General features: G+C 39.2%; 2 protein-coding genes across 9 annotated transcripts in view; one reads left to right on the forward strand and one right to left on the reverse strand.

Annotated features, from left to right (window-relative positions):
* The window catches only part of LOC107591979 (claspin), a 37,060-nt gene extending 33,060 nt beyond the window's left edge, over window positions 1–4,000 (reverse strand). The window contains exons 1-6 of one of the 2 annotated variants that reach the window (XM_016281288.1): window positions 3,865–4,000; window positions 2,641–2,752; window positions 2,128–2,471; window positions 1,874–2,038; window positions 1,731–1,787; window positions 1,581–1,653 (exon numbers count right to left, since the gene is read on the reverse strand). In XM_016281288.1, coding sequence (XP_016136774.1) covers window positions 1,581–1,653; window positions 1,731–1,787; window positions 1,874–2,038; window positions 2,128–2,471; window positions 2,641–2,701 — 700 coding nt within the window. In that variant the 5' untranslated portion in view covers window positions 2,702–2,752; window positions 3,865–4,000. Of the gene's footprint in view, window positions 1–1,580; window positions 1,654–1,730; window positions 1,788–1,873; window positions 2,039–2,127; window positions 2,472–2,640; window positions 2,753–3,235; window positions 3,477–3,864 lie in introns of those variants that run through there. The other variant, XM_016281287.1, reaches the window with a different exon arrangement.
* A 99-nt stretch (window positions 4,001–4,099) lies between these two features.
* ago4 (argonaute RISC component 4) lies at window positions 4,100–22,562 on the forward strand. 7 transcript variants are annotated; one of them, XM_016281290.1, is made up of 19 exons: window positions 4,100–4,291; window positions 8,247–8,418; window positions 9,039–9,159; window positions 9,297–9,478; window positions 9,580–9,716; window positions 9,819–9,953; window positions 13,052–13,087; window positions 14,178–14,265; window positions 14,403–14,550; window positions 14,660–14,779; window positions 14,925–15,086; window positions 16,326–16,474; window positions 16,715–16,899; window positions 16,986–17,145; window positions 17,589–17,904; window positions 18,071–18,205; window positions 18,964–19,065; window positions 19,148–19,347; window positions 19,436–22,562. In XM_016281290.1, exons 1-19 carry the CDS (start codon window positions 4,273–4,275, stop codon window positions 19,542–19,544), a joined length of 2,676 nt encoding a protein of 891 aa, XP_016136776.1. In that variant the 5' UTR covers window positions 4,100–4,272; the 3' UTR covers window positions 19,545–22,562. The 7 variants fall into 7 exon arrangements, with proteins under 7 accessions (XP_016136776.1, XP_016136777.1, XP_016136778.1 ...); XM_016281291.1 differs by having other exon boundaries at window positions 16,341–16,474; XM_016281292.1 differs by having other exon boundaries at window positions 14,925–15,053.
* The last annotated feature ends 227 nt before the right edge of the window (window positions 22,563–22,789 follow it).

Consider the following 22,789-nt stretch of genomic DNA (forward strand, 5'->3'; position numbering starts at 1 on the left):
TATGTGTGGGGGGGGGGGGCCGTTTTATCATACTAGATACATTTGAAAGTTCTGTTATAATGCTACTCTGTGCGGTTGTCACCAGTCTATTAAAACGCACTACATATTAAAGCATCTTTGGTGTTTCCATGTTTTCTACAAAACAAAACCAGAAATTGAGGGGTTATGACGTCATTGGCAGGCGACACAATGACACTATGGACATGGTCCGTGTCACTAGTTAAATCACTTATTTCTCTGGATTTAAACATTCTTCGAAACATTTGGGATAATGTAAGTACACAAGTCAGCTAAATGTATAACACTGTTCTAATGGTTTTTGGATATTTTAATAAACAAATCTTACATATTGTGCCTTTATATTTATATAGGCAGACCTATTAAACCACTAGACGTCTCTGTTAAAGTTTTTAAAGCATTTTATACGCATTTCCGTAGTCGGATAAATTCCGCTTTAAGAACGGTCACGTCCGTAACATTGATTTTCCTGTGAAACACAAAAATTACAATTTAAACAAAATTTATATTTTAGGTTTTGTAAAAAGCCAACCCTTCTCAATTCGGCAGATATTGTTGCTTCTGGTTTGTACATTGTAAATAGCAGAAATTCTACAAATTGTTGTCTGCCAGAAACTAGTGTCTTTTATTTGTCACATCCGTAACACATGTGTATTTCCCTCATTTAAAATATAAAACAGGTTTATAGACTGAAACTTTTCTGATGTCTGGACTCTTTTTTAAGAGGTTTTGAAAAATATAAAGAGATGGTTCAATATATTGGTAATGAATACAATTTATATTTCAGGTTTTGACTGCGAATGTCACATCCGTAACGCTAGAATTGCCCATATATATATATATATATATATATATATATATATATATATACACACACACACACACACACACACACACACACACACACGGGTGCACATAAGTGGTCCGCATGCGCGACCAAAATAAGAAATGCGCTGTGTAAATTAGTTCAGAGCGCGCGTTTGCGTACCGACATGGTTGACAGCTGTTAACGCACAATTACCATTTTAGATCGACAAACTGTACTGTATAAGATTTCTATTCAAACGGAAAGCATAAATCTAGGCTACCGCTAACATTTTCAAAGCACAATGCAAAACTGTGACGTGTTTCTGGATGTTGATCTTGGTAGTACCCTTGCTGTCTATGGAGGGTCAGAGAGCTGTCAGATTCCATCGAAAATATCTTTATTTGTGTTCCGAAGATTAACGGAGGTCTTATGGGTTTGGAACGACATGAGGGTGAGTAAATAATGACAGAATTTTCATTTCTGGGTGAACTAGCCCTTTACTCTATTCTTCAGCGTCACATGATCCTTCAGAAATCATTCTTAATATGCTGATGTGGTGTTCAAGAAACATTTAGTCTTATTATCAATGTTGAAAACAGTTGTGCTGTTTAAAATTTTTGTGGAAACAGTGACGCATAAATAGAAAGTTCAAAAGAACAGCATTCACTTGATTGTTTTAGTCTAACTGAAATCAAACTCCTAAAGTGCATGTAAATGCACTTAGTGAGCCTAGCAGATGTAACTTCTGACTGACCTCTCACAAGTCTCTGACTCTCACTGTGAAGCTCCTTGAGTGCCTGCTTGCTGGCTTTTGCTGCTTTCCTCTCCTGAAAACAAGTCAGTGATTTTATTATACTCAATTAACACAATCAATGAGACTATCACTATAATAAAAAAATCTCACCTTGCGTGGTGACCTGTTCTCTTGTTCCTCATCTCCACTGAACTCAGACAGATGAGGCTAGAGATAAATAATAATAAAAAGTAACTATAACAGATTTAAATCATGTGGTGACTTCAGACAGTCAAAGCAAAATCTGTGCTTACTTTTTGTCTGGCCTTCTTTTTCACAGCTGATCGGATAGCATCTAGAGACTCTTCCTCTTCACCTTCCAATTGTGGTTCAGAGTCTTCCTCTAACTGGGCATCAAATAGATCAGAGTCTCCGAGCAAACAGCCACTGTCATTAAGTGCTTTGATTGGAAGGGCCTCCTTAAAATAATAAGAAAGAAAAAGTAAACAAAAGAGATTAAAACAAATAATTCTGACACCGCTAGTTGTTAAATGTTCCAAGCACCCACCTCTGTTTTTTCTTTCAGTCGTTTTACAAGGGCAACGTTGCGTTTCTCTTTTTCTTTGCGTCTCTGTGACTTCTCCCTCTTCTTCTTTGCTTCTTTTGGTTTGACTTGGACTTCCACTTTCTCTGGCTCACTCTCATCACTGTCCATTGAGATATGGGAGACTCGTTTTCCTCGCTTCCTTTTGATGCTTTCAGGCTCCTTAGTCTTTGTCTCCTCATCGCTGGACTCGGACAGGACCAGAGCATTTGCCATCCCAGCCTCTTCCTGCTCCCCATCACTGTCACTGTCCTGCAGTGCCTTCCGAGAGCGGCCCTTCCGACTAACCATGATATCTTCATCTGAATCTGAAACACAATAGTTGAAAAAGGATCTGTCATCCCACAATATATTTTATGTGTTACTGTTCAGAAGTGTCAAAAGCATTCCTTTTGCTCATTTATCAACAAATATAAATGAATCAAATTCTCAAATAGTTGTTTTTCTACCATTAAAAAAAGATCTCATCCAACTAACCTTGTTGGTCTTCAGTGACCATGTTGGTGTCAACCACAGGCTCCTCCACTGGTGAGCCCATTCCACTATCTGAATCACTTTCAGCTGTTCCCGCCTCAGCCAGATCTACAGGCTATAAAAGATTACATTTGGTATGCATGTGAATACTAATTTGACAGACTTCCATTGCAAAAATAAAACTAGTTTAAGTTGATAAATCGCGTGCTTTTGTAAAACACAAGAGAATGTAAATATGCATACCTTTTACGAGCACTAACGTTACATTATATCTAGAAAGCAACCTACAGCGTATTTATTATTCTTTTCTTTTGCTGTAAACACTAACTTACATAGAATATAATAAAGATAAATTCGACATTGGCAACAATTAAGATAAAAAAGCAAATAAAGTGTGCACAATTCCTCTGGCCTTACGTGACAAACGACAGAATGAACAGCTAAGCTGGTTAGCTAAACACAAATAACCTGATGAATTCATTCAGAATTGTTATCACCTGTTGGGCGAATTAGTTGTCAACTAGTATTTGTTCAACAAATGTAGTCATTTACATGTATTTTGGAAGCAATATATTGTTATTTTGCTCTGATACGTTACCCGCTCAGACAGAAGAGAGCTCATCTTTAGGTCGTGTCTTGAGTTTTATTCGGTACGAAACTACATCAATTGCACGATGCAGGCACGTCAAAGCCGTATAAACGTTAAAAAAGCAGTTTTTTTATCCAAAATGTCATAAACTCTAAATGTAAACGTTATTTTTACAATGCCAAAATGTATACATCCATCTCCCGCCCGATGGTGGTAAACGAATAGAACTTCACCCTTCGCGCGCTGGGCTCGAGCGCTTTTCTTTAACTTTCTCCGTCATTCTTTTCGAGCATCGCTATTGGATGAACGGTTGTTAGGCGCTTTTGGGCTGTGCTGATTGGACGGGACGGTCAGAGCTGAAACACCAATAACGCGTCGGATTGGTCAATGTTGACTGTAAATGGACAACAACAGAGTTCCAGCAAAAAGGCAAGTTGCCACATGGGGGCAGGATATTTCTATAATAAAATATGAAGCAACTTTCAGTATGCTTCATGTACTCCGTTAGTTAAGATAACACGTAAAAAGAAAGAAAAAGAAAAACATTCACAAACTTTTGAGTGCTTGTCAATGATTAAACCTTTGACCATCCACAACTGATTTGCTATTAATCAATACACGTGTTAAATGGCACTTACAACTGAAATGAGTGTGCACGCAGCAGATTTTTCCTGGATTTAGATGGTCAACTGAACTGCATTAATTTCAGTGCCATGAGCCGTTGCTAAAATGAAATTACGTACTGCTACACACAACTTGGCTAGCCTGTGTATCCGTGTACTTCACCGCCCAAACCTTTATCATTTTCCCCGTGTGTGTCAATGTGCGTATCCACCAACCGAATTTCGCGTCCCCGCGCATGCGCACTTACAAATCCCATGGATCTGCTTTAAATCACTCAGAAGACAACGCAGGCAAGCGCTGCACATCTACGCATCCTTCCATTTCTTAAATTAGCCACCTTAAGCTTCGAGATACCGCCCCCAATTTCAGTGTCGGTACGGAGCCGCCAGGCCGGGACAGAGACGGAGAGAGAGCCCTCGGCCATGGAAGCGCTCGGACCCGGTAAGTGCTAAAAAACGAGCCGTATGACAGCGTAGTGTGGGCCGTTGCGCTGCCTCACCAGGGCCCGCGGTAGCGCGCTGTTTAGGCCTCGACGGAAAAAACGAAAACAATCCCCTATCACGCTACACCCGCTTGTCAAAACCGTACTAACGACACAAAGCTGTGGATAATCGTACTCTGCCTCGGCGAAGGAGATTTTGGGAAGCCAACAAGTGTATGTTTATTACTGAATTAGCGTTAAATGGTTCTAGTCCAGTGCGGAAGACAGGACGGCATTGTGTGGTGGTGGGGATTTAACCACACGCATCTTTCTTCCGCCTCTGCCATGAACAAGCCTGCATATTAAATAACACGTACGTTAAAAGTAACACCTTTCTAATGTTTTTATCCCAGGCGGTTTGTTAGCGAAGTGTGCACATATCGTTATGAATGTTTTGCGCGAGCTTGAAACGCAAAAAGAACGCTCGCGTGTGGTGTAGTTGATACGGGCGCGGATGTCCCCCCTCCCCTTTGTCTCTCTTTTTTTATTGTTGGCGCTTTGTGTGACCCCCATGTGCGTTTGTTTATGCCTAAATGCTGACGATTCCAGAGGATAACGGTTGACAGGACTTTAAGAGCCAATGTCACGTATCTAACTCCATGCTCAGCCAACGACTAGCTGTTGTGACTATAAGAATGAACTCGCTGACCTCTGACAAATTGGCTTAATTATGATCTTAGACCATGACATGCATGAGAATTAAGCGATGTTGGTACAGTATCATTTTTTTGAGAGCTAGTTCGCTTTGACTTCTTCAAATTGCCGTGCATTTGTTTTCATATTGTTTAATGCATCAGTGCTTTTGAAAACATCTGATGTGTCCTGCTTCTCTCAATTGATGCTTTTCATTAACCTTGCAGGTCTTCTGGCTCATTAACTTTATTTTTATTCAATCCGTATTGTCTATAATCACGTTTGTTTATTGGACAAATGTGAAAGCCTTGCAAATGATTCTTAATTGGCACTTTATTTGAGAGCATGCTCTAATAAGGAAATGAATAAGGTGCATGTTGTAACAAAGATTCTTTTTTTTTTAAAAAGCGAAAAGGACTGTGTTTTGGGAATGTATGTTCTGTAAATGTAACTTCTGTTCTTCAGCTGTGAGGTCAGGCAATGCCAAAGATCTGCCATCAAAGTGTTTGCAAGAATGACAATGTATGTTGATTGTAATATATTAAACTGTTGTGTAATTCTGAGCACAATAAAGCGCTGTACGCTTGTGTTTGTTGACATTCTGTGGCTGTCAGAGTCTCGTGTCCTCTGCCAGCCAAAATCAGAATTGTTTTTATCTGTTACTACAAAACAAGATTTTAAAAGTCAACATGGAATCAAAATTGACCTTAATGGATCAGCATTTCTGGTCTTATTGTGAACAATTCATAGAAAAATTGGAATCTTAATAAAAATAATTGAATAAACAACTGCCAAACATTGCATTGTTTTTCAATGTTTAGCAGAACTCCCATACTGCTAATAATGCCCGCATTTCAACATCTATTCAATGCCTGATGAAATGCAACCCAAATGTGACGCATTGAAGGAATAAAATGGGTTGAAAACCACAGTTCTTTTTGATGTTGTTGCAATCTTACATAGTTCCATTATAATTTTAATAAGTATTATTTGGTAATCTAAAATTAAGGGGGAAGCATATGAAAGATCAACAGCCGTACAAGCAGCTCTTGTGTTTGGGTAACTGCAGCCTCTTACAAATCTGGATGTATTGATTGTGGCTTCGGTGTGTACAGTAAGTAGTTAACATGGATCCTGCATATCTTTGTCATGTCTAGCATCCGCTGTGTAATCCAGGTGATCTGCCTGTGTCATGAGACTCAATGTCATTACTGAGTCATCACTTAGTCCAGCTGCCCCTCAGTTTAAGCCTCTCATGCCATTTAGCTCACAGCATGACGCTTTTAGCCTGTTGCCCCAGTAGAGAGATACTGCATTCAGGATACAGTTTGGAATTTTATTTTTTCATGGCCAAATTAAAGGATCAATTACATGTTCATCTTGTTGACATTCCCGATGCAGCGGAGTAAAAAATGTGCCATGTTAATTTAAAGCCCTCTCGATTTTTGTCATGTTTAGGGTTGCATAGTACTATTCCTTTGCACAATATTCAGATTTTCTGTATGCATAAAATGCATAGATAACCTATTATGTTTGTCTAAATAGTTTCATTTCTGCTTTATTTGATGAATGAACCAGAAGAAATTACAGCTCAAATATTTAAGTGTCATTGTGATTGATTATTTGTTTGGACTGCCAAGTGTTATGACATTTTAAACAACATGGAATTAAAAACCAATGCTGTTTTCTGTGGGTCTTTCTAAGGACTTAAAAGGTCTTCAATCAGAGTAGAAAATCTTACATTAATGAAGTCATGACGTTAAATGTTGCATGCACTGCAAAACATTTTTTATATCTTCCTTTGTATTTTTTCCCCAATACAATTAACTTGAGATGCATTTTGAACATGAAGTATTGTTTTCTGATAAATTAAAATAAGTGAGTTTATGCTAACCAGAATAAACATCTGTTAATGGGGTATGGAAATGTTTTCTCTTATTTTTCTGAGCCAGCTGGCTGATATTTGTTCTTGTTTTAATCATAAACTCACTTCATTTTGATTGATTTCACAAAACAAAACTTATCTAATGTAATTTTGTAAATGCATCTTGTTTTATGAATCTCACAAAACCTGCAGAAACCCTGTGCATAGTATATAGTGTATGCTTAACAGTATTTAGTAGATGCTGAAATGGTATTCCGTTTTGAACATACCCTTATACTTTAGATGACTGCTAGACAGTCAGGCAGTTGTTAGATGTTCTGGATCAAATAAGCAATCCAGTACCTTTGTTAATGGATTACTTTTACTCCTAATGCAATTGAAGGCATCAGGATACCACAGGCTTGATAATGAGTGCAGTGAGACCCTGATTATGGACTGAAGGCAGTAGCTGCCCACTTTTAGCGATTGTGTCTGACACTCCGTCTTGATGTGAGGTGTAACAGCTGAGTGCCCTATATATAGAGTCCTCTTGGTTTTTGATGAATGCAGGTTTTCCCCCATCTCCACCCCAGCCGTGTTCATGCTGTAGTTCAGAGAGCTTTGTTGGCATTGAGGAGGGGGAGCCATAGGCAGACAGTATGTGGAAGGGATGAGAGAGCGGTTATAGAGGCTCCCAATTGTTCTTCCTAGCGCTTTGCTTGCTAACTGGAGCGTGTAGGTCTGTGAGGGGCTTAGACCCCTGCAAACCACAGCGGTTTGACAAAAGGGTACATCATATCACTCTGATGGGCCCCAATAGCCATCCATCCCCCCAAAATACATTGACAATTTTGAAATAAGGAAGTGAATGTCTGTTGCATAGTTTGAAGCTATTCCTGCTTATCAGTGTCTATTTGGATTAAATAGGACTAACTTTCAATTGGTCATCATGTTTTACTATTATAAAGTTTTTTTGCAGGCAAATAATTTGGTGGGTTGTGATAGCATCATCCCAGATTGCAACGCCACCCCCCCTTCCCATATGACCCTGCTGTCGTCTGTCTGCAGTGGACACACAATCTTTTGTCTGATAGCTTGCGTGGGGCTGCCTGGAGGCGGGCCATTCATGATTGGCTATTATTGTTTCTTATTTTGTTTTGTTTTTTTTTTACACCGTTTGTGGGTTAAGGGTCAAGTCATGTCGCCTTGTTAAGTTGTTTGTATCTCTGTCATTCTGTTCTTTCCTGTTAATCAATCTGAAAGCCAGGCATTCTCCCTATTGTTTTGTTCCATGAAAGAAAAGGGCACGTCAGTGTATGGTATATGCCAAATAAGATCATAGTCAGTAGTCACTACTACGTTAAATTAAGGTTCAGTCTTTTGGCTTCATCTAAACAAAATGATTGTTTTTCTTCCAGGCCCGCCTGCCCCTACCTCCCTCTTCCAACCACCACGCCGGCCCGGCTTGGGTACGGTGGGGAAGCCGATTCGCCTGCTGGCCAATCACTTCCAGGTGCAGATCCCCAAGATCGACGTCTACCATTATGACATTGACATCAAGCCTGAAAAGCGACCCCGCCGGGTCAACAGGTGAGTGCTAGCGGATAAACATAGATGTCTTTCAAATAAATTAATATCTATTTTTATGTTCTAAATTGTACAGATGATCAGATTTTGTTTACACTGCCATTCAAAAATTTGGGGTCAGTGGTGCGAGGACCCTCTTGGAATTGCTAGGAATGTTTTTTTTATATTTTTTTATATAGAAGTCTTATGCTCACCAAAGCTGCATATATTTATTTTGCTTTTAATTTCATTACTCCAGTTTTCAGTGTCACATGATCCTTCAGAAATCATTCTATTATGCTGATTTTGTGCTCCAGAAGCATTTCTTATTATCAATCTTGAAAACAGTTGTACTTCCTAATGTTTTAGTGGAAACTGATAAATTTTTTATTTCAAGATTCTTAATAGAAAGTTTAAATAGAAATCTTTTGTAACATTATGAATGTCTTTGCGGACATTCAGTTTCACGCATCCCTGCTGATTAAAATCATTATTTTATCATTATCCTAAAAAAGCTGCTGACCCCAAACTGTTGAACAGTAGTGTGTGTGTATTAATTTATGTTGAGGATGTTTTCATGAAAATGTAGCTAGCAATGGAAATGTACTCAAATTATTGTAAATTTGGGATGTTTTATTCTATAGAGAGGTGGTGGATACGATGGTGAGACATTTTAAGATGCAGATCTTTGGGGACAGGCAGCCTGGTTATGATGGCAAGAGGAACATGTATACGGCACATCCGCTACCCATCGGGAGAGACAGGGTAACCAAAGCATGCTCAAATGCAGTATTTGTTTTTTCCCAAATGTTTAATAAACATAACGATATCCTTGTGTTTTACTTCTTATTGCGAGAAGAAAAGCTCCTTTTAAATATAAGCGTTCTTGACATGTGATGCAGGTGGATCTGGAGGTGACATTGCCAGGTGAGGGGAAGGATCAGACCTTCAAGGTGTCTCTGCAGTGGGTGTCAGTGGTGAGTCTGCAGATGCTCCTGGAAGCTCTGTCTGGTCACTTGAATGAGGTCCCGGAGGATTCTGTACAGGCTCTGGATGTCATCACTCGTCACCTGCCATCCATGCGGTAAGCCACAGTCTCTGAAATCATATTTGCCCACGTGAGTTGTGTAAACTTTTTTTTTTTTGGGGGGGTTGGCCTGACATCTTTCGCGCCTTTTGATACAGGTACACTCCAGTAGGTCGTTCCTTCTTCTCACCACCAGAGGGGTATTACCACCCACTGGGAGGAGGGAGGGAGGTTTGGTTTGGTTTCCATCAGTCTGTCCGTCCAGCAATGTGGAACATGATGCTCAACATAGATGGTATGTTTTGTCTTCCTAAATCTTTTCCTTCTATGTGTTTTTGTGCATCTTGAGAATATGCCCAACTGTGCCTATTTTAATTTTATTTTCCACACGCTGCAGTTTCAGCTACAGCCTTCTACCGAGCCCAGCCTGTCATTGAGTTCATGTGTGAGGTTCTGGACATCCAGAACATCAACGAGCAGACCAAGCCCCTTACAGATTCGCAACGTGTCAAGTTCACCAAGGAGATCCGAGGTGAGGGGTGAAGCATGTTGCTGTAAAATGGTTAATAATGTCATTTACTGTAGCTCAAATTTAGTTTACACTACCTATCAAAAGTTTGGAGCTGGTAAGATGTTTCTTATTTTGTTTTTGAAGAGTCTTTTATGCTCACCAAGTCTACATCTATTTGATCAACATTACTGTAAAATCAGCACTATTGTGAAATTATTACAATAAAAATGGTTTCTATTTTAGTATATTTCAACATAAAATGTATTCCTGTGATGGTAAAGCTGAATTTTTAATAGCCATTACTTCAGTTTCACATGATCCTTCATAATAGTTTTCTAATATGATTTAGTGCTAGGGCTGTTGCGATGACCACAATATTGTAATACCGCTATACTAACGAGCCAACTGCAGTGTATGACAAGCAACTGTAAAATAAAATCAGTTTGCCATCAATTGTTCTAAGTAAATGCATTTTACACCTTTATAGATGATAGTAGTTGATCTATAACGGGTGATGGGCAAAGTAGCCTAATGTTAGTGTAATAAAAGGTTTTATGTGTAGTGAATAGATTACACTGTAAAATCATTGTAAATTACTAATTATAACACTTTCATTGTACAGAAAGAGAGCAAAGAATAATTACATTATCAAAGAACATCATTGACTTCTGTCTAGCCAGAGTTCAAGCACTCTCAAAAACTCTCATTATAATCACTGAAGCCGTTTACACTGTGAAATGAGTCTCTTACTTACATTGTACGCACATCTGCACTTTGTTTCTGATGAGCGAATTTGCCAGAGAGCAGAATTCAGTCAGTGAGCGCACTAGGGGTGCAACAGTTCTCGGTAAAATATCGAACCGTACCGTTCTCCACACATGGTTCGGCATACACTAGGACCGTGGTTCAACTTAAATCTGACAATGCATCTGTAATCTGGTTTGTTAGAGTTCGGCTAATGCATGTTTCTGTTGATGGATACAAATTCTAGCTTCCCAATACATTACAACAAGAGTGATGAGAGAGAAAAAAAACAATACGTGGACAAACCAGTCACTCTTTAATCAGTGCGAGTGCTTTATGCTGGAATAACTGTCAGTTATGCCATCATCACGTGTTGATAGCGCAGGTGAGACCTGAACAGCACACGTTGCTATCTGTGTTTAAACTTAACTCATTTAAGCCTTGCCAGTTTAAATATTAAAGAGCCAGAAGACGTGAACTGCGCGCAGTGAGAAGATCTGTGTGGTCGCTCATCCAAAGCGCGTGAAACTGCATCTCAGAACGCGTGCAAATATTAAGCTCTCTGTGAAGTATTGTGTTTGAATGGACAAATTCACACAAAAATGTTCAAAATTCCTGTCTTGGTGAGTATCCTAGCAGACATAGTCGGCTGAACGTACAGTATCAGTGTGTTCTCTTAAAGTGACAGGACTTTCTTAATGTTAATCAAACAGCAACAACAGGAAATCTCTCACTGCTCTTGATTGAATAACTTTTGTAACTTTAATAAGGATTAATCTTTAATTTATACAGTCAAATATGCAATGTTATTTTACATTTGATTTATTAAATTTCTGTACCTAAAAACTGTTAGACCTACCTAAAAAAACTGAAAAGCACTGTTTATTTTATTTGTATCTTTTTTCACTGTTTATTTATTTGTGCTGTTGCTTGTAGTTAGATTATTTGTTCTTATTTTCTTTATTTTTATTTGACAGTATAGTTTTTCCCCTGAACATAGCACGTACCAAAACCGTGACTCTAAAACCGTGATACAAACCGAACCGTGAGTAAGTTGAACCGTTGCACCCCTAGAGCGCACGCACTGAACAAAACACTGGCGTTTCAGCAATAACTAATTTGAACGCCTCTGATTGGCCACTGCATTTATAAGCGCAACAGAATTGTGTGTGATTGGTTATCGGGATGTAACGGTATTATAAATAAAGTGGTATCGTGATCGCAAAACTTTGTTTGACTGTCTGTATTACTTACTTTTGGAGAAAGCACAGCGGTCAACTTGGATCACGTGTGCTTTAATAACCAATCACATTAAAGCCTTGACGTCATTTGAATTTCAGTCAGAGTTGCTCGACAGTCAATTGCCGTTTACGGATACCATAGGAATGAATGAAAAGTGCTGTAAGCTGAATCCCACTTGTCGCAAGAAGTCAGTGTCTTCTTTTATAAAACTTTTTTTTAGGTGTAAACTCTAAAAATAGGTCATTCCAAAAGTATTATTAGTGTAAAAAGTTAAAGATTTGTCGATAGGCTGTCGATTAATTAAATAAGCTGTTTCCTCTAAAAAGCTGTTTAGTGAAGCCTCTCCTCCATTGATATCCATAAAAAAAAAAAAAACGGCCTCTGGTCTCCTTTCCCATGTACTGCCAAAGCAGAAGCATTAGCATTAGCCGTTATGCTTTTTTTGTTACAATATGTTGTGCTGTTAGCTGTAACAACAGTCATCAGAGAAACCCTGAACTACAATTTTACTCAATCTCAAAGATGTTAGATCGTCGAAATAAAAGGTTGTCTTCAATCAGAAGGGACCACTAGCAGCTAGGCTTGCCAACTTCAGAAAAGGAAAATAAGAGACAATTGTGATTCTTTAAAGGAGAAGGGATGCTAAAATATTTGTACTGTACCACGTAGTGTATGAAATTTACATGTCTGCAGTTAAGTGTATAAAAGGTTTTCAAAAAGAATCAAATTTGTTTTGCTTAACCTATTTATGAACAATGAATCTAAAAAGAATTGTAATGTCATAAAAAATGTCACACGTTACACACAAACCATCTTCCTGAGTAAATTGTACCATGTGATTTGTGACTGCCCAAGTGGTGTAGTAAAATTACATAGCCTGCATATGTATGTGGCATACAATATGAAAGCATAAGAACTGAAAGTCTGAAACGTCAGTCAGTACTTTAATGTTATTGCTGCCATTTAGCCTATGAATGGATGAAAATGCATATTTTTTTAACTAAAGATAACTTGGAGTGTGGGCTGCTTTTGGTACTTGAATTTATTTGTGCTTTAATAATGAGATCCAAGTTTAAGAATACTCTGGAAGGTAAAATTTTTAAAATGTGTCTTTTTTTCTCTCTTTTTAACAGCATTTACTTACAATAGTGAAAGACGTCTTCCCTCAGGTAGATTGCATGTTTTCTTGGCTTGCTGGATATTGGGCTTATGATTAATAATCACGCTGTTTGCTTTCGCCCAAAATGATTTGCTGAAATCAAAAAACGGACTGTAATGGGAATTGCCATTAGTGCGAGTCCCGCTCGTTGTGAAGTGGGAGCGACCAGCCGGCAGAGGATTCTTCAAGGTCTTAAAGCCTCCATCGGACGGCTACGTTCATAAAATGATTTTTAAATCAATGATTTGTCTGAAAAGAATGATTAATTATCAATTGTGCTAATGTTATCTAAATTAACATTAAATTCAGATTGTGTAGTAAGCTAGCTAACATTATCTTGATGGCGACCATAGTGGAAGTGATGTCTTTGGTACCCATGAATAATAATAGCCCAACAAGCTAATTTATATAGTAAGCAAGCAATACATGCATAAATAAATAAATGCAATAATATTGGATACTGTGCTGTTGAGCCACTCAAAATCACCGCAAGGTAAATTTCTTCAAAACAACAGCCCTATTTAGTGCTCAAAAACGCTTCTTATGCTGTGTTTACACTTACTGCAATTGCAAGATTTCAACTAAACTAAAAATCGTTCTCGTAGGCTGGGAGTTTTCTGAGAGCTACGACTTGTACCACGTGACCACAGTACCACCTGACTTCAGCAGATTCATTTAAGCGCTATGTTTAGGAGTTGATAGTGTTGCCATAGAAAAGCATTAGTCCAAGGACGTGAGCATCTCCGTGTAGAACGTTACATGTTGTCAATCTTGAGCCTATGGTAATTTAGACAGGACGTGAATGCAGCTTTATTATCAGTGTTGAAAACAGTTGTGCTGCTTAATATTTTTGTTGAAACTGTGATGTTTTTTTTTTAATGTTTTTTTTTGTAACATTATAAGTCTCTTTACTGTCACTTTTGATCAATTTAATAATAAAAAAAAATTTCAATGATGAATAAAAGTATTAATTTCTTTTAAAAAGTCTTACCGACCCCAATCTTTTGAACGGTGGTATATGTTGCACCACATCAAGGGCCAAGACTGCTTCAGTTGTGGTTATGAAGTGAATTGCTGAGTTAATATCATTATGTGTTTAGGACTGAAAGTGGAGGTCACACACTGTGGCCAGATGAAGAGGAAGTACCGTGTGTGCAATGTCACACGTCGCCCAGCCAGCCATCAGACGTTAGTGCTTTTTACATTTTTACCAGTGTTTGCAAAATTTGCTGTAAACTATAGTTAAGCGTTTAATACTATTTAAAAAAAAATACTATGTTATACCCACCAGTGATTTTTCTCTTATTTTCTGCACATTTCTACAGATTTCCTTTGCAGCTCGAGAATGGACAAGCTATGGAGTGCACCGTTGCCCAGTATTTCAAACAAAAGTACAGCCTGCAGCTCAAATACCCCCACCTGCCCTGCCTCCAGGTGGGGCAAGAACAGAAGCACACCTATCTACCCCTTGAGGTAAGAGACATGCTCATAATTTAAAGTGTTTTCCAAGCTTTCACATGTATAGAAAGGAATTTGATTTGACTTGGCACTCGTTGAATCCTTTCTTGTTTCCTCCATGAAGGTTTGTAACATAGTGGCAGGACAGCGCTGTATAAAGAAACTAACAGATAACCAGACCTCGACCATGATTAAAGCTACGGCCCGCTCAGCCCCAGACAGGCAGGAAGAGATCAGCAGACTGGTGAGTGGCACCTGTTGAAAAATGAGTAAGATAAATCATAATGCTCAATATGGCAGCAGTACAAAGAGAAGTCCAGCCTTATAGATAAAAGAGCCAGTCACTTTGTTTTAACAATTCACCACTAAAACTCCTGTTATTCCTTTAGGTCAAAAGCAACAGCATGGTGGGCGGGCCTGACCCTTACCTAAAAGAGTTCGGCATTGTGGTGCACAATGACATGACAGAGGTGACTGGGCGGGTCCTCCCAGCGCCCATGCTTCAGTATGGGGGCCGGGTGAGTACAGACACTGGGAGGGACTGTAGCAGGGTGAGTACTGGGGCTCGGGTGCAGGGTGAGTACGGGTGGGCTGGGAGCAATGGCATGTGTGTACGTGGGGGTGTGTGTGTGTTGTCGTGGGATGAGTGGACTAACCAAAGGAATGATGATCAGACTCCACTTGGCCAATGCTGTTCAGCATCATCAACAATCTATTTTAACATCTCAGGAACTTGAGGAGCTCAGTTCTAATGCAATTAGATCATTATAATTACTCCACACAAAAAACTTCCACACATCTCATTTATTGCTGTTTGCTGTTGTTTAAAACTACAACTGTACATAAACATCTCATTTTAACTTCCACAATTTGATGTGAGATGTTACTCGTGTAGAGAAACATCATTGGTAGAATATTTTTTTTCTTGTTTAAAATGAACCTACCAGTAGAGACTTACCTTCATTCCTGTGAAATAACAACCTCTTGAGGGATTGCTCTCTCTTTGCAAACAGTACCAGTTGTTTTGGTTAATTTGGAGAAACTGTTGTATGTAAAGAGATCTGCAACCTCATGTCTTTGTTTTATAAATTCTTCTTAATCACTGTCACTAACTTATAATGTGCACTAAGTACGGGTGCAGTCAATACTATCACTGTAAATAATTTGTTAATGAGCTCAACTGAATATTGAGTTATTGACTTATCTCTAACATCTTGTTTGTGTGCTTGTTGTGAGTGCTTTTAATCTTAATGTGCTTTCAGTTGCTCTAGTCTTCAGGGCCTTTCATTACATTACATTATATTATATTAATTATATATTTTATATTATATATTCTATTTTATTATAAAAATTTAATAAAATATAGTATTTCTTTCATTGTTTAAACCGGTTTAATTTAGAATTATTATCGTGGACCTTTAAGAGTATTTCATAAGCCCTGAACACTAGAGCGGTTCGTTTTTTTTTTGTATTAAATTCAAATAACTCCTGTATTGATATTTCCGATGCATTCCTCCTTGAATAAATGCTTTGTGTTATTGCATTAATTTACTTGCTTCATGTTTAACCTTTACAGCTAATTTGTGTTGCAGTTTTAGACAAAATTTTATAATATTAAAACGTTGTGTGTTTAACCAATGGGGAGGTTGGTGGTGGGTCTTTTCTACTTTCTGCTATTAGCCCAGGCCTGTTAGAGTTGGGTGGGGTTGATAGGTATGGGGTTGGCAGTGTAGGGTATTGGGTAGAATGTGTATCTCGTGATGAGAACGAAGGATTCACTAAGAGTGTAGGAACTCTCTCCCCAGAACAAGACTGTGGCCACACCCAACCAGGGTGTCTGGGACATGAGGGGAAAGCAGTTTTATGCGGGTATAGAGATCAAAGTGTGGGCCGTGGCCTGCTTCGCCCCTCAGAAACAATGCAGAGAGGATTTGCTCAAGTAAGGACTGCTCTCAACTATTTTTTTTTCATATACAAATTTATAATTTTTCTTTAAGTCCGTTTTAGTATATTTAAAAGATGCATGATTAAATTATTTTAATTAAAATCTTTCATTTTGGAAAATTTGTTTTAAATTTGTTACAGTTTTGACAAGGATTTAATTCTGAAAGCTTTTTCAAACATTTTCAAAACCAGAAGTTCATGGTTAAAGATTCTTTGTGTGTGTGTGTATTTGAAGGAGTTTCACTGACCAGCTGCGCAAGATATCCAAGGACGCAGGGATGCCCATCCAAGGCCAGCCCTGCTTCTGCAAGTACGCCCAAGGGGCAGACAGCGTGGAGCCAATGTTCAAGCATCTCAAAATGTCTTATGTGGGACTACAGCTTATTGTGGTCATTCTGCCTGGGAAAACACCAGTCTATGGTAAAGAGAGCTCCTTTAATGATGAAGCACAACAATAGTCAGAGAATTTGACACTGTGATGCTGAAGTGGTTTTGTGCCTCTCCAGCGGAAGTGAAGCGTGTGGGAGATACTCTGTTAGGAATGGCCACTCAGTGTGTTCAGGTGAAGAATGTGGTGAAGACGTCCCCTCAGACGCTGTCCAATCTCTGTCTAAAGATCAACGCCAAACTAGGGGGCATCAACAATGTGCTGGTGCCACATCAAAGGTGGGTTTTGGGACTAGGGATAGTTTATGATGAGGTGAGAGTATGTATGTGTATATGTACATATATCAGTTACAAACAGTAGGTATTCATCATTTACCATGAAATGCGTTACATATTTAGTAAAAAATGCATTATACATAAAGGCTTCAAATAAAGTGCTACAAAAAGATTTAGATGTCATCTTTAGTTCAGGTGTTTTTCCCCATTGTGATTTCAGATTGTAATGTTAAATTTACATGATTAGACTGGGGCCCAAACAATGCTTTCATAAATTGTTCATTTTTAGTCCACTCAAAAAAAAAAAACATGTCACCTAGCAACAGGACTGACAATCATAGGCAATTTTAAAGAGCTTTAATGCATTGTCAACATGGAAATTCCCTGAACAAAGCAAGGAAACTTCTATTCTGCTCTTTCATATGTCTGTGTTTGCTTTCCATCAGGCCCTCAGTGTTCCAGCAGCCGGTCATCTTCTTGGGGGCCGATGTCACTCACCCACCTGCGGGCGATGGGAAGAAACCGTCCATTGCAGCTGTGGTGGGAAGCATGGATGGGCACCCCAGCCGCTATTGTGCCACCGTGCGAGTGCAAACCTCACGCCAGGACCTGTCCCAGGAACAGTTCTACAGCCAGGAAGTCATCCAGGATCTCACCAACATGGTGCGAGAGCTCCTCATTCAGTTCTACAAGTCTACCCGATTCAAGCCCACACGCATCATCTACTACCGTGGAGGAGTCTCAGAGGGCCAGATGAAGCAGGTGAGTCATCCGGAGGAGATGCATTAACTCAGACTGCTGTTGCATTGATAATATTTGAGAGCTGATTTCAGTTGAATGAAATGAAATAAAATGTTATTTTGAGATGGAGAAATTACATGTTCAGTTTTTCTTCTAATTAATTAATATTGTTCATTGTCTTGTGCAGGTTGCCTGGCCAGAGCTGATCGCCATCAGGAAAGCTTGCATCAGTCTAGAAGAGGACTACAGACCAGGAATCACTTACATTGTAGTGCAGAAACGTCACCACACTCGACTCTTTTGCTCTGACAAAGCAGAAAGGGTAAGTTTTTTTTTTTTTTTTTAATTATTCTTTTTTTTTTTATATATAAATCTACTGTAAATTATAAGTTATTTATGTTCACAGAGGCTGCATTTATCTGATCAAATACAGTAACATTTTCAGCAGCCATTTCGTTAGTCTTTAATGTCGCATGTTCCTTGAGAAATCATTGTTATATGCTGATTTGCTCAACAAATCATTATCAATGTTAAAAACAGTTGAGCTGCTTAAATTTTTGTAAAAAAAATTTTTTTGGATTCTTTGCTTTAATAGAAAGTTTCAGAAATGTGATTTTGGGGGGGGGGGACTTACCCCCACACTTTTGAACTGTAGTGTTCTTAATCTTAACACTGTAAGTGGCAAAACTTTAACTTTTTTGGGGGTAACTGTGTTTAACTGTTTAATAAGACTGCTTCAGAGTGTTTTTGCATGTTTTCCATCCTTTAAACTGCCTCACCTTTGGTTTAAACAAAAACTGTGGTTTGTCGTTTCTGACTGTCTTAAGTGGGTGGTTCATAGTCAGAATATGCGTAGTAGACTGTGCAGAGCCAGACATTTGCTCAATGTTTAAAGTACCGGTGTATGTGAAGCAAAATATGAGATTTTGATGTGGGTGGACAACCTAGAGCAATGCACCTGTTATATAAACAAAGCATCACAAAATCTTGTTTTATAGGACATTTTGTTAATCTTAAAATCAACATGAAAGATTCATTGCATTCTCTTCTAAATCTTGTATACAAATTTCTTTGACTCAGGTTGGGAAGAGTGGCAATGTCCCAGCAGGCACTACAGTGGACAGCACCATTACACACCCCTCAGAGTTTGACTTCTACCTGTGCAGCCATGCTGGTATCCAGGTGAGTCACAGCCCAGTTGCTTATTTGTTAATTTATCCGTTTGTCCGTTCAAGATTCACACATTTGCATTTCCTTCTCACAGGGCACAAGCCGTCCCTCTCACTATCACGTCTTGTGGGATGACAACTGTTTCACGGCTGATGAACTGCAACTGTTGACTTACCAGCTCTGCCACACCTACGTGCGCTGCACCCGCTCCGTCTCTATCCCCGCACCAGCCTACTATGCCCGGCTTGTGGCGTTCCGTGCCCGCTACCACTTAGTGGACAAAGACCATGACAGGTTATTAGCATATCATTATTAACCTAGGACATTCTTATAAAGTTAATGAATGAATTTTAATGCTTTCTGTATCATTTCCTGTGCGCAGTGCTGAGGGAAGTCACGTATCAGGACAGAGTAATGGCCGAGACCCTCAGGCCCTGGCTAAGGCAGTCCAGATTCACTATGATACCCAGCACACTATGTACTTCGCCTGACGCCAACCAGCAGGAGACGCACTTCTACACTCCCTCTTCAGTCTGTCTCTCTCTCTCTTCCTCTTCCCGTTTCTCTCTATCGCGTCTTTGTCTGCAGCAAAGCAGTTCTGAAGCCAGTGGGCCATCTTTCAATCCAGTCGAAATTGGTCGGCCTCAGAAGAACCAACCTCTACCAGCATCCTGCACTGAGAGGCTTTTGGCCTCCAATGCACAGAGAAAAAAAATCAAATTGAGCCATTTTTAACTTTTAATTTCTTCTTTTGATTTTGAATGTCTTTTTAATTTGTAATATACACTGAGTGTGAGCAAACCTGCGCCATTGGTCAGGGCAGCTCTGGCTCTCTCAGCTAAGCTGGACTCTGTCTACTTTTACCTCAAGCCGCCATCGGCTGAATCTTGTCACATGTCTTTTGGGGCGGGTGGGGTGGATCTTGCATGTCGGGGGGGTGGAGTTGACTTGGATGGATTTGTTTTTCTCCTTTTTATGGTCGTATTTGGACTCTCTCCTCTCAGTCTTTTACAAACGAGGTGACCTGGGTATACATACCCATTACCTGCTCCCATTTTGTGTGCTCGCATGGATGTATGTTCGTGCGTGCTTGTGTGTGTGTGAATGTGGGTTCATGTCTCATGGCAGGCCACTGAATTGTAAAGGGAAATCTAGGAGCAAACTGCTGTAAATTCCTCTTCTTTTTTTATATTAACACACACATAGAGATATAAAAAAATATATATAAATATTTACAACTCTATAATCATATTCCACTTGATGATCTAACAGGCTTTCATAAGCTGATGGTTTTGTGTAGCAGTAGCATTACCCATGGTCTCCTCTGTGACTGTTGGGGTTGTCGGACCTGGGCAAACAGGGCTTGGTGCAGGTGCCATTCTGCCTGTGGCAAGACCGGAAACACGTGCGTCTTATTCGGATGGTTATTTTATAGGAGTTGAAAGGTATGGCCATTGCACAGTTCCAGACGTAGCGCTAACGTGCTGTCTGATAGGCTAGGCTTGCAACATACAGCACTCTCCCTTCTTTTATGCATTTATACATAAGATTCAAATCCGATTTGTAAGAGTTTAATATAAATGTTTTTTTGTGGTAAACTTTAACAGTTTGTTAGAGTAGATAATCGTTGTTCTCGTCGTTCTTAATGTTGATATTGATCAGTTGTCTGCAAATCGGTTGCATAATTAATTGATCCAGGAGTCATTGTGGTTAACGGAGAGTTTTTTTTTGTTTTTTAATTCAAATTTTTTTTAATACTGCTTAATTTCTTGTAGCGTTGTGGCAATGGTAATAAGGACCCAAAATGCTTTGGTTTGTCCACTTAGTCTTTTTTTTTATGTTTGAACTGATCAAATTTTGAGTTTGAGTTAATTGGGGGAAAAAAAGTGGAGTGACAAATCAGAACTTTTTGGGGGGATATCTTAGCAATGTTCCGCAGTTATATGAATTTTACACTTAAAGTGTGTTTATTACTTCTGTGTGTATATGAACTTGAATCTATAATATAAATCTGAATGAATTTTCTCTTGCGTATTAAAAATAGGACACCATACATTAAGACACACAAGCATAAGCACTGCCTTTGGACTGAACAGCACCGATGGTGCAGTTTGAAGGGTCTCCAGCGCGCACGCCTCGTCGGGGGGGCCGCTCTGCAAAAACCCTTTTGTAATAAACCATCCGTAAAGCAGCAGGTTTGCTATGAATGAGTTTGAGCACCAGCCTGTCGTTGGCGTGGACGCTGGTCCCATGAAAGAAGAACAGGAAGTGGGCAAGGGCATCACATGCAATAAATTGGATTTACACGTTGAATGCTAAATGGGTTACTCAATGTCATGGCTTCCAGAGAATAACGCGTTTGAGTAGTGTGTGTCCTTCTTTTAGGCATTTTCGCTAAATTGTTACATGACATTTAATTTGTCAAGTCTGTTTCATGATATCATTGCAAAGCAATATAACCCAAAATCTAGAACAATTTAAAAGCTGTAATACTTTTTTTGTCGATGTGGCTGTTGGTTGGATTCCTATTGCCATTTGTGTTCATGTACTTATTTTGCTTGTATCAATCAGTGGGAATGTGCATATGGTGGACTAGCTCTTTAGGCTATGTGGAACATTTTCAAATTTAAACTGTGCTCGCCTGCATGCCAGAGTATTGTTCTAATCTCTTATAAAATATTTATTATGGCGCAGAAGTTTTTTTTATGAGTAAGTCAATACAGTGAGACTGTTTTGAGTAGCGATGTTGTCCGGTCTCTTTTACAGGATTTAAAAAATTTCTCCAGAAATGTCAGTAACTCTGATGAGGGACAGATTCGGGGGTCTGAAGGGGTGCGGATGTCGGTCTTTGGGAGCTCCAACCCAAACGAGGTACTTTCTTCAATCACTGGGCCACTTAGACTGACTTCCTCACCCTTTCTTTCCATCCTCATGCCGATGAGGAGCCCCTTTACCCACTGTCTTGTTCCCTCTTTGCTCTCGGGCTCTCCAGTGCTGTGGCGCCGCCCTGGTGGCACCTCCACACATGCACTTCCTCTCTGCATGTGGTGGGCCCCGAGGGTCCACTGCACAAGGATTACCTCTTAGCTTTTTTTTAAACCGTTCTCTGTCCCGATTTAATGAGAGCATGATTTTTTTTTTATTCCTATTTGATATATATGGCTTTGTTATTTGAAAAATGTGTATTGTAATTTAAGTTTTTTTCTCTTACTGGTGTGTAGCTTTTTTGTGCCGTTCTATTCTCGTGTTCTGAGCTGTGTGACTTGTCCAATAGCAATAGGGGCACTTTCTTGACCTGCTGGGGAACGCTCAGGACTCCTGTAGCTTCTCCTATCCGAGTGCCCCGTCAGTTGCTGTACTGCTTTGTGACATTTTTAAAAAATCCCCCCCCCTCCTCCCTAAACCCCCCCCCCCCCCCCCTTTTTTTTTTTTTTTTTTTTTTAGCCTGCAGGGAATAATTGTGTTATTGTGCAAAGTAATAAATTGGTATTTTATGCCTATAACACACACCTCTGTCTTGTCATTATTGAGGTTCAGGAAAGGAAACCTTAAGAGGTCTGATTTTTGTAAATTTTATTGTACAGATATTAATGATTTTCAATCCTATATATATATATATATATATATATATATATATATTTTTTTTTTATATATATATAATGGAATGTTTTCTAAAAATAGATTAAATTTAAAACCACTAGATGGCAACACCTACTTGGATCTAAAAGGTAAACCA

Source organism: Sinocyclocheilus grahami, unplaced genomic scaffold, assembly GCF_001515645.1.
Source record: "Sinocyclocheilus grahami isolate Dianchi unplaced genomic scaffold, SAMN03320097.WGS_v1.1 scaffold149.1, whole genome shotgun sequence".
In the NCBI taxonomy this organism is placed as follows: domain Eukaryota; kingdom Metazoa; phylum Chordata; class Actinopteri; order Cypriniformes; family Cyprinidae; genus Sinocyclocheilus; species Sinocyclocheilus grahami.

What these genes read in the sequence shown, in the direction of transcription:
- ago4 (XM_016281290.1), top strand. An exon ending in CTGGGAGGGACTGTAGCAGG is followed by an intron (nt 15,087 to 16,325) that starts GTGAGTACTGGG and finishes CTAAGAGTGTAG; the next exon opens with GAACTCTCTCCCCAGAACAA. An exon ending in GCTCTGACAAAGCAGAAAGG is followed by an intron (nt 18,206 to 18,963) that starts GTAAGTTTTTTT and finishes TCTTTGACTCAG; the next exon opens with GTTGGGAAGAGTGGCAATGT.